The sequence below is a fragment of the Sinocyclocheilus anshuiensis genome, unplaced genomic scaffold (assembly GCF_001515605.1).
Source record: "Sinocyclocheilus anshuiensis isolate Anshui unplaced genomic scaffold, SAMN03320099.WGS_v1.1 scaffold940, whole genome shotgun sequence".
NCBI classification, from domain to species: domain Eukaryota; kingdom Metazoa; phylum Chordata; class Actinopteri; order Cypriniformes; family Cyprinidae; genus Sinocyclocheilus; species Sinocyclocheilus anshuiensis.
Genome location: NW_015549620.1, coordinates 379173 through 390996, shown reverse-complemented (window position 1 = coordinate 390996; position 11824 = coordinate 379173). Strand labels below are relative to the sequence as shown.

At 35.1% G+C, this 11824-nt stretch overlaps 2 protein-coding genes across 3 annotated transcripts in view; both read right to left on the bottom strand.

Moving 5' to 3' along the window:
• Positions 1–2281, bottom strand: part of arhgef18a (rho/rac guanine nucleotide exchange factor (GEF) 18a) — a 23245-nt gene extending 20964 nt beyond the window's left edge. Inside the window, exon 1 of one of the 2 annotated variants that reach the window (XM_016448340.1) lies at positions 2062–2281. The gene's annotated coding sequence lies outside the window, so the exon portion shown is untranslated. The remainder of the gene's footprint in view (positions 1–2061) is intronic. The other variant, XM_016448342.1, reaches the window with a different exon arrangement.
• Positions 2282–4965: 2684 nt separating this feature from the next.
• LOC107659406 (insulin receptor-like) overlaps positions 4966–11824 on the bottom strand; it is a 62746-nt gene continuing 55887 nt past the window's right edge. Inside the window, exons 12-20 of the mRNA XM_016448339.1 lie at positions 11561–11720; positions 10954–11056; positions 10792–10859; positions 10346–10575; positions 9859–9969; positions 9566–9725; positions 8534–8663; positions 8289–8423; positions 4966–6397 (exon numbers count right to left, since the gene is read on the bottom strand). Of these exons, the coding sequence (XP_016303825.1) occupies positions 6043–6397; positions 8289–8423; positions 8534–8663; positions 9566–9725; positions 9859–9969; positions 10346–10575; positions 10792–10859; positions 10954–11056; positions 11561–11720 (1452 nt within the window). The 3' untranslated portion in view covers positions 4966–6042. The remainder of the gene's footprint in view (positions 6398–8288; positions 8424–8533; positions 8664–9565; positions 9726–9858; positions 9970–10345; positions 10576–10791; positions 10860–10953; positions 11057–11560; positions 11721–11824) is intronic.

The window sequence follows — 11824 nt, the reverse complement described above, 5'->3', positions numbered from 1 at the left end:
ATTCTATTTACCTTTGTCTTAAGAGTCCTAGTCAGAATTGGGGTTGTTATAGTTACCTAAAACTTAAAAAAAACATGTTACTTTAAATAAAAAATATATATAAAAAACATTTTATTTCAGCTAGTTTAACATAAGGTACTAAAATAAATAAAAATGTAATGAAAAAATAAAAAAATTAAAATGACAATTCAAGTCTTCAGAGTCACATGATCCTTCAGAAATCATTCTAATATGTTGACTTGCTGTTCAAAAAACATTTTATTTTTATTATCAATATTTAAAACACTTGAGTACATTTTTTCAGGATTCTTTGATGAATAGAAAGATCAGCATTCATCTGAAATAAAAAGCTTCTGTAACATTATACACTCTACCATTCAAAAGCTTGGAGTCAATATTTTTTTTGAGGGGGGGATTATATAAATTAATACTTTTATTTAGCAAGAATCCTTTAAATTGATCAAAAGTGATGATAAAGACATTTATAATGTTACAAAAGATTTCTATTTCAGATAAATGTTGTTTTGAAATCACAGGAATAAATTACATTTTAAAACTATATTCAAATAGAAAGTTATTCTAAATAGCAAAAATATTTCAAAATGTTACTGTTTTTGCTGTACTTTGGATCAAATAAATGCAGGCTTGGTGAGCAGAAGAGACTTCTTTAAAAATTTTTGTAAAAATCTTACGGTTCAAAAACGTTTGACAAGTTGAAAAGACTGTTTGTGAAGCTGTTTCTTAACCAAACATGGTAACTGCTCTGTGTGTCAGCGGCAGTGCGAACGCAGATTTGAACGATCCGGTAAGACTTTGTCACAGGTTTAATAGACACGGGAGAATCGTTGTCATTTAGAAATGAGATCGTGTGGTTGTCTGAATCGAGATTGCGATCTTTTAGCGATTAATCGTGCAGCTCTACATGCAATGTTTTAAATAAAGAATTCAATATTTTGTAATTATTGTGTCTGTTTTAATTGAATGCCAGTAGTACCTATGTAGGGTAAAAATAAAATTAATTCTATATAAAAATTATAAAATCTAATGAAATATATTAAAATGAATTAATTACAGTAGTATACTGATTAATTGGATTTACAGTAATTTACTGTAAAAAGTACAGTTTGCTAGTGTAAATAAAATACAGTTTGCTACTGTAAATCTTAATTACAGTAACTTACTGGCAATGAAAAAATAAAAAAATTAAAATGACAATTCAACAAAATTACTAAAAATGTAACTAAAAAAAAAAAAAAAAAAAGAAATATTATAGTTTTTTTATCCAGACACTTAGAAAAATAAAATGACTAGAACGTAGTGTCTAATTGAACAGATACTAGTCACTACTGGTTTCTAAGGTTTTACTGGAATAAGTACTTGGTATGAAAGGTTACAAGTGAAACTGAAAAATACACTAGTCACTGTTTGATTAAAATCAAGTATCTAAAACAAAGGAAAACAAGTTTAGTCATCTTACAAACACAAAGTCACAGGACCACAAACAAACCAAAAACTCAGCCCTTCTACAGATCTGACACTGGTGAAACTAGTGTCATGAATGAATTAGTCATGAATCAGAGACAAAACGCGAGGAATGTAATGGTCGAATAAACCAACCATTCCTCCTCATCACAGCACAGTGTAAACACAGCCATCAAATCGATCAGAAAACATGCAAATTCACTGACCACTCGCCACAATAAACATATCATGTTCTGATTAAAACAGAAAGCTACATTTATGGTTATTTCAGAATTAAAGAGGCATCATTCTTAATCCTGAAGTAAAACCACTGCGAAACTTTTCCTGCTACTGATCTCATACGTGACGCTCCTCTCAGAAGCAGCCGCAACGATAAATGAATACGCCACAAAAACTAAAAAATAGCATTTAAAAGACGTCGTATATCTCTAAACAAAACCAAAAACGTTGTTTAGTAACAAAAACACGTTTCGTAAACTATAAACCACAATGTCAATTAAAAAACACGAGGCCTCGATGACAAAAACTGTAATCTCATAGAGCCTCGCGCAAAGTTTAGCTACAGAAGTTTCTACTCACCATTTTTTAAGAAACATCACATAATTTCAGCTTCAAAACGTTTATTCCTTATCCTATCCTCTCCTCTTTTTTACAGGACAGTTTCTTTTCTTAAGCATCCGTCGGCCCGGTTACAACAAGTGCAGTGCATACAAGCGAACGATCACTCTGCACGCGCACGCGCACGCACACTTCGAGGCATGACGGGAACAGAAATCGGCGCTTGTGTTCACCTGCAGCAATTTGGTTGTGTTTTTGTAATTTAGTAGGTTTTTTTTTTTTGGTCATTTAGTAGTTTTCATTTTAACTATGTCTGTATAGTTGTTATTCCGTTAATTTCAGTCTCTGTTTTAGTTATTTTAGTACAAGCTGATCTAAATTAGATGAGAACTGTTGCCTTGCCAACTAACTGAAGTTATATAATTTTAGTTTAGTTAACGTTTATTTTATTTCAAGTAATGAACTTTTTTTTGTGGTTTTATTTTTATGTATCATAACCCTGGCTCACACCCTCCTGTTGGTTAAACACTCATTGTTACATTGAACTTCAAATCTCAGCTAGACGAAGCGTTTGCAAGATTAGGAGAAAGGGTGAGAAAATATAAATTGAAATAAAGCTAATAAGACTCGAAACAAATATAGATGAAACACAAAAGATAATTGAATATAAGAGACAGTGTTTTTCTGTAGCCTAATCACTCTCACAGTTTTGGCAAATGTAGCCTATTTTGTGGAATATTATCTAGTAGTATAAAGATACTATTATAGAGAGAGAGAACCTGCTAATTCATAATATGATTCTGTAATTTAGCATTAATATTAAGTTACAGCTTTTACAGTCGACCATGTTACAGGTGGCAGCAAAATCTCGAGAAACTGTTTAACTCCCAATAGCTCCACATGATTGTTTTAAAAAAAATGTTTTATTATTACAAAACTTGTAGAAACATACAGAAACAGGGAAGAATAAAATGAATTATATATATAAAATTATAAAATCAAATTAAATCTATATTACAATAAATTAACTACAGTAGTATACTGATTAATTTGATTTTTTATAGTAATTTACTGTAAAACGGTACAGTTTGCTACTGTTAATCAAATACAGTTTGCTACTGTAAATCTTAATTACAGTAACTTACTGGCAACAGTGTTGCCAGTAAGTTACTGTAAAAACCCTTTTAAATGTCTAACAGTGTGGCACTGCACAGCGTCTTGTTTTTAGAGCCATCTTAGACCCGTGTTTGCCTCTCTCGTTATTTACACTACATGCTTGAATCGATTAAAATCTCTGATTTAGCCACACAATGACGTCATAAAGTGGCACATTCCACAACCTGTTGTTTTGGCAGACTGACGTCAATATAAGCTGTTTTTAGACTAAAGAGAAAGGTTTGAGTTCTGAAAGTTACAGGATGTTTTTGTAGTACAATGACCTCTTATATGTCAAAAGATCAAGGGAATTTTGCCACATGATTGTTTTAAAAAAAATGTTTTATTATTACAAAACTTGTAGAAACATACAGAAACAGGGAAGCGAGACATGAATATATTCCAGTTCCACATGATTGTAAATGGAACTTTGCAGTGACGATGACGTCACTATAATGGCATATGGCCTGCATTCTACAGAACCGTATAAATAGAGTGTAATCAATGCTCTGGTCAAATCGCTCACACTCCTCTCGATATGTGTCTGATACGTTTTGCGCAGCTTTTAAATTGCGAAGCTAGCAATGAATATCGTTGCAAGAAAAAGCGCGTCAGTTCCGAGTCTTCACGTGAAGACGTTAATGAACAAGACGTCTTGGCACAATCTTGGCTAATGGGAAGAGTAATATAGTGAGGAATGGGAGAGTGAAGGTCGCCAGATAGACCTGAGAGCGGCTGTTGATATGGCCCTCCACCACGGCGAAAGCTCCTGCGCCTCTTGGGCCGACGACGACTTCTGGATGTCCTGGGACTTGTGGGACGAAGTAATAGTCTGGGATGAAGAGGAGAGGTCAGCGCCAGCCCCAAGAATTCGGGAGCTAGGGAGCCCGATCCGCCATCAGGACAGGCGCAGGTGTCATACTATGGAGAATAGGAGAAAGCAATCCCGTATAAAAAAGATCTGTGCGAACAACACAGGTCTCTGTATACGGGATTGTTTCTAAAAGTAAAAAAAAAAAAAAAGGAGGGATGGGGATGACTGGGGTTAAGAGGAGAGGCCAGCCTATAGTGACCAGATTTCTGAAATCGGGGACGTTTTCTATATCAGTGGTCAAAATATCATGGAACTCTCTGGTATTATAGATTAATTTAAATAAACAAACAAACAAACGGTAAAATACATTAATGCATATTTTTATTTAATTAATTTTCTAGCTTATCAGATGTTATTTTATGTTATTGTGCTTGTGGAAATGGATTTTAACTATCCCTAAATGGGCTTTTTTTGCACTCACATGTGCTTTCGGCAAATGTAATTGTTTTAAGTGCAAGTAGTTAAGTGTGTTTGGGAATTACTGCGTTGTGGCGGCTAACTTTCGGGAACATTTTAAACTGTGTTTGCAAAATCCCACACTCTGTTCAGGCACTGTTATCTATTACATAAATCAGTATTACTTTAATTTAAGATGTAGAGTTAGTATGTCACTACCTTGAATGAATCCGATAACCGTCTCTCTTTATAATTCATGAAAAGTGCTTTGCTCTCAAATATCTCTACACAGTTCCTCCGGTAACCACGTTACTATGTTGGTCAGGCTTTTTGCAGTATATTTGAGGGCTGTTTTGAATGTGCTGTAAAATGGACATTTCCGGGGACAGCTACAGTCTGGGACAGGACATCAAAAACCAGGACTGTCCTGAAAACGGGGAAGTAAGCGACCACTCAGAAGTCTACATATTTTCTCACAAGAAAAACACAACAGAAACCCATCCATTCGCTCTTGTTGAATGCACCTCACTGCTTTATTTACAGCAGTTATTTCCATTGATATCAAGATTTGACATCTGAAGCCGAAGGCATCTAGATACTCCTGTGCATCTTGGAGCTGCTGGCTGATCAGAGGTCCAGGATGATTAGTATGATTTTCAGATTAGAAAAAATAAAGATTCGAGACAAACATGTAAAAACATTTCTACAACTGGCAACAACTCTCAAATGACAACATATCAACTATGTACAAAAACATCAATAATATATTTATATATACTTTTATCATCATCTATACCCTCTAAAATATATCAAAGCAGCAACTATTGGTCAATCTGAGGAACTCTTTTAGTCATAAGTCCTGAAAACAGTTTAAATATCCTTCAGCTGTAAATGTGCGAACACTAGTGGGAAAAAAGAAGAAAAAGAGCACAGGTAGGCAAATAAATAAAAAAAATAGAGTCCAAAAATCTGTTCGTTCTCTGTGTAGTCTGGAATACTGAGTAGCAGGTAGAAAAGCAGTGTCTTGTACAGGCTTCTCCTGTAGACAGTTTGTTCTTGGAAGGATGCTAAACGTCATCCTACAGTTCCCAAGTTCAACAGGTTTGCCACCAAAGCCAAAAGTGTACAGATTCAGACACAGCTCCACGATGTCATGTCATAGGTCACAAACAGAGTAAGGTCACTTTTTTTCCTCTTAATTTCTTCTAGATTCTGTTTTTTTCTGGAGAAAGTCAGGGAAAATCGGTTGGTGGATGAGGGGAGAGTCTGAGGAGATGTAAGGTTAAAAGCAGCCTTCTGGTTGTCTGAGGTTAATTTCACAGTTTGTTCCATTTGACCAGTCCTTGAAACTTGGCAAAAACAAAAAAAAAGACAGAAAGAAGCAGTTGATGTGTATCTTCTTTAAATACAAGAAAAAAAACCTGCACCCTGTATCATCATCATCATACTGAGGCAGTAAAGTAGAAAACAAATGTCCTGAGATTACTTTCTGAAGAGCTTTTGATATAGAGCTTGATGAAAGTGAATCTATAAAATAATGAAAAACAATCTAATATAGCTTGATGGGGTTAATAATATTAAGAAGGGTTAGATCGGGGTAGGGATAAGATGCGTCCGTTTTTCTTGCTGCCATTCATATGTGTATACGGCACGTGCTCCTCATAACTCCCCCGAAGGCCCACGGATGAGCCCTCGTCACCGTCTAGACAGCACTCCCTCTGAGAGTATGAGGAAGGGTCCAATGGGATGTTCTCCATGTTCTCCAGGTCCATATCAAACTCCTCCGTCTCAGGCGGCTTGTTCTCCTCACTGTAGAAGAAGGAGACCTCCTGAAACGAGGGATGCAGATCCTCCCGGAGCATCTCGATGATCTCCTGGAAGGTGGGCCTCATTTTGGGATTGTATTGCCAAGACATCTGCATTAGGCTATGCCTGGAAGATCAGGAAAAATAGATACGAGTTAAAGATTAATGCTGGGTTAAAGCCAGTGCTGGGTAGTAACTGATTATATGTAATCTTGGTTATGTAATCCAATTCCAAAAGTTAAATACTTGTAATTAGATTAGATTACCTAAAATATTCAAAATCAGCCTACAGTTATTTTTTATTGATTACTTAATATTGACAAAACGGCAGTATTTTTTTCATAATTCATTGATTCTCCATAATTATAGTTTTTTTTTAATTTTCCTTTTTAAAAATGCCTATATGTTCAGAAAGTCTTACTGCTTTGTGGAACTGCACACACACACCAACCACTAGTCAGGTGGCTATAATTACACAAAAAATTGAGAGGCCACACAGAATAAACAAATAAACTATTTTGTCTTTTTTTTTAGCAAGTGTTTTATTTTTATTAAATTTTTTTAATTTAATTTTTAATTAATTATTTAATTTAAAAGTAATCTAAAAATAATCAAAAAGTTAAAAAAGGGTCCGATTATATGATCTAAAATGTGTAAAATAACAGATTATGTTACTAACAACAGCTATATTTAGCTATAATATATATGATATAATATATATATTCAAAAATAAAATTTGTTCTCTAAATGACTAATCTACTGTTTAGCGCCCGTGGTATGAAAATGATCGCTACGAGGCGCTGGCGGAGTCCAGTTGCCAGATCCAGTTATTATAAGCGTCTTTGGACTTGTCTTTTCTACTTAATTTAACACTTTAGAAAGTTAATAAAGTGGGAAGTTGCAGTTTAAGGTTAGCGATATCTTTTTTTTTTAACTAATTTCGGTTTATTTTTTAACTATTTTTCGTTTTTTATTAGTTTTCATAGCAATATCTGGCAACACTGCAATGATTGCCAGAACTTATCAAAAGAGCCCACAAACATGTTATTGCTGACAGGATGCCACATTCGGTAAGGCAAACGCAAAACAACAAAACAAAACATGATATTATCCGTCAGAAACGTTATCAACGCTATCAAAACACTACCATATATCACTAGTGCAGATGTCTGTAGAACAAGTAGGTTACGTCTCTATGCTATTTCATTAAGTATTGTAGTTAAATTTTCACAAAGTCATGCCAACAACATTCATTAGAGCACTAGACAAAGTTATCATCTATATAGCAATGGTTATTAATGAAAACTATAACAGTAATAGGCCTATGTGTTGTTGAATGAATAATAAACAAATGATAAAATTATATGCCTATAATATAAAGTAATTATAAGCTAAAGTAATGGTGCAATATGATATAATTTAACAATGCTCATTCCTCCAAAACAGAAAAAACATCTTTCACAAACATCTACATATCTGTCTCTTTTAAAGTGTTTAGTGTATAAAATGAGTTGTATGTGGGGTTATTATAGCACAATTCTTAACCCCACCCTAGACCTCACTCATTTTCAAACCCTGGCTACTGCCATGGCAGCTTTCATATTTATTCAATGAAATCATAGCCTTTTGAAGTTTTATCGTCACATTAAGCCATATTGCGATTCTTGTCTTTCCATCCCCAAATAATTAAGACTTTCTTGTACCATTTAAGACTTTTTATAGCCTTAAAACTAAATTTAAGACTTTTTAAGGACCCACGTAAACCCTGTATATAGCTATAATTTTCAGCTTCTTGCAATACTCTTTTTGTAAAAATTTTAAAACAAAATTATATAGAAAATGTTCTTGAAAAATATAATTCTAGCAAAAATAAAAATGTATTGCTAAAAATAAAAAAGTTATCATTCTTTCATGCGCCAGTGAAAATGTTGGCAGGGCAAGTAGAAATTGTAACTACTGGTCTGACTGTCCAGCAGGAAAAAAAAAAAACACAGGCAATATGTCAGTAATATACTCACAATCTGTCTGCGCAGTTGTCTGGTCTGTCCAGATATCCTCCCTCCATCACAAACTTAAGGACCTGTTCATTGGACAGCCCCTGGTATGGCTGCTCAGCCAGAGTACTGATCTCCCATAAAACCACGCCAAACGACCTGGACAAGCACAGCATGGCTCATGACTGATTAAAACATACGCTAAACATTGTCCTACAACAATAACGCATGTCTTTTTATTGTTGTTTGTGTGCACATGGTCAGCTCACCAGCAGTCTGAGTGAGCTGTGAAAACTCCATCCTTCAGCGACTCAGGGGCCATCCATCTCACAGGAAGCAGGCCCTTCCCACCCTTTCTGTAGTAATCCGTCTCATAAATGTCTCTCGTCATGCCAAAATCTGACAGCAGAGAACACAAGACAAAATAACATCATTAGAAAGCTCTTACAATAATAGATGACACAATACAATATACAAGATATATTACAGCACATCCTGTGCTTCAACACTTGCACCCCCTTTATCATTATGATCTTGTATTCAGCAGCTCATTTTGAACTAGACCAAGACTAGTTCCACCCAGACAGAGAATCATTTATCATAAAAGGACGTAATTATACACTGTGTTTTTTCATTTCACATGAAACCGAAGCATGGGAAGCATCACATATCATCAAAAGTACACATTTTAACAAGGTATTAACACAGGAATCATAATCGTGGGACACAAGGAATCAGTTCAGAGTGTCTGCATTGTGTTGACTGTTTATTGTTGTCATCTTTTAAGAGCTGCTTTACAGCAGAAATGAATTTTGTTTGCATCACTGGAACATTATTTTCCTGTTTAACACTGTAAAGCTGCTTTGACACAATCTGTATTGTATATAAAGTGCTATATAAATAAAGGTGACTTGACTTGATTAAAAAAAATAGTACAAGTTATTAGTTATGGTATTTAATGTTTTTTTCTTTGATTTTTATATTTCTATATATCTTTAGCACATTTTTATTTCAGTTTTAGTCATTTTAGTATTTCAACAAACCTATTTATTTCAGTTAGTTACCAAGGGAACATTTCTAATGATCTAATATTTGATATCTTGTGCTATTATATATCTATATATTTTTCTATTTAGCATTTATTGTTTGGTTTAATCCTCATACAATGTAGTACCTGCTACCATACTGATTTCCGAACCAGTTATGTTAGTACCTTGAATCGTTCAGAGCTTTGCACAGGGAATTTAGAGACTGGACCTCTTAAAACTTACATAAATTTACCGCTATGATTGGTACTGTACCTCCAATTTTTACAGTCAGGCCTTCGGCCACCATGCAGTTCCTGGCAGCAAGATCTCGGTGCACAAACTTCTTGGCGTTAAGGTAAGCCATCCCATCTGCTATCTCAGCGGCCATCTGAATCATCTCTTTCAGCATTGGAGGAGGCCGACCTGGATTATTCTGTCAAACAGCACAGTAAAACAAAAATCCATTATTTAAACGCTACTTTTATTAATCTGAAAGTCTAGCTCCTTATAACTAATCTAAAAGCTGTAGCAGGTCTGACAGTGACTCCTCTGCTATGGTTTGTTACCTCCGAGTCAGGTCTGAGAGAACGCAGGTAACTCTTCAGATCTCCATGTGTCATTAGCTCCATCACCACCAGAGTTGGCTGGCCTTTAGACACCACCCCCAACAGCCTCACCTAACCCACAAAATCATGCCAGTTATCATCAAAAAACATCACAGTCCAACCAGTGCAAGTGCAACTAAAAACTAAAACTATTTTCAGTAATTAAAATAAAGCTGAAAAAATTGTTATATGATAAATTATATAATAAAAGATATTAGATACTGAAAAAAGTGGACATAATAAAATTACAACTGAAATATATATATATATTATATATATTTAAAAAGCACATAAACTTACTAAAACTTAAAATGAAAACTAAAAATATAAAAACTAAAAGCTAATTCAAAATATTAATAAATAGTATATACATAATACTAAAATAACACTGAGTCTAACTACAAAACATGCAGGACAGGAAGCCTGACATGTAGAGACATGTCTTTACCACATGGTGGCAGCTGAATGCCTTCATCAGAGAAGCTTCGTTGAGGAACTCAATCCTCTCTCTGAGGCTGGCCGACTCGTTAACCGTCTTCACCGCGACACAGGTCTGCGGCTCACCTTTAACTATGTCCTTTCCTATGCCCTCATACACCATGCCAAAAGATCCCTGGCCTAACTCTCGCAACAGAGTAATCTTTTCACGAGGCACCTCCCACTCGTCTGGCTCATACACTGCACAAACACAACAGATGTGCATGACATATTTGAGATGGAGCAGATTTCAGACAGCAGAGAAAGTCATTTTAAATGTGATAATCATCCTAAATCGATAACACTGTTAATGTGATCAACTCTGGTTCTATTAAAACAAAATTAAATGTGCATCGACCACAGCATTTTCTGTCAGAGGTCATTAAGCACATGAAGAGGTAAAGGAAAGTTGCTCACCCTCATCTGGGCTGAAATACTCTGGATTTGGAGAGGTATAAAGTCGCCCAGTCGGACCTTCTGTTTGTCTGGTCAGATGAACAAACAAAATTAAATCCATACACCTCATTAAGATCAGTTTTCTGCATTGGTTTTAAGGATATTCACAAGAGAAACACTTACTTTTTCTTGAACATGAAAAAGCCCACACCTCCCATCACGATGAGTAGAAAGACACAGATCACAGGACCCATCACAATCTTCAGCATGTTGGATGGGTCCACACCTGTTCACATACACACAATAGAAAAAAAATGAAAAAGTGTGCATATCCAAACAAAGTCTGGTAACAGTTGCAGGACACAATGGAGCAAATAATAATAAACAAAAGTAAATAAAAATAGTAAGTATCCATACACTGATAATAATTCACCAATATGTTATAGAAAGCCTAAAAATGCCAAGGAATTAAAAAATAATATATAATAAATAAATAATTAAAACACAAATGACCAATAAACAACAACAACAACACAACAAAACCAATTTACGGTTTTAAAAAATATATAATCCATGGCATCTTAGGGCTTCCAAATTAAAACGCAACATTTTGACATTTTTTTTCCCCCTAATAAAAACCTAGAGGTTGAAACTTTGCACCATTACATCAGTGTGTGATTTAATTATGTGGGTCTTGTGCATAATTTCAAAACTGAAAATGTGATATTCATAAGCATTATAGACAAGCTGTGTGTGTGTGTGTGTGTGTGTGCGTGTAATAGCGTCTTACGTAGGTCTTGCACATAGAAGTGTGTTGGCTCTGTCCATGATCCATTGCCTGCCAGAGAGGTGGCTCTGATCCGCACTGTATAGTTCCCTGGATGCACCACTCTCAGCTTGCAGCCTCCGTCTGCAATATAATTCTTCCTGGATACGCAATGGTGCAGCTCCTAAGACATAAAGGCATGCAGTTAGACAACCCATACAGCTGAAGACGTCCATTAGCCAGTGGCAAAGTATTGGCTTTTATCATGTTTTTAAAGTCCACCTCACA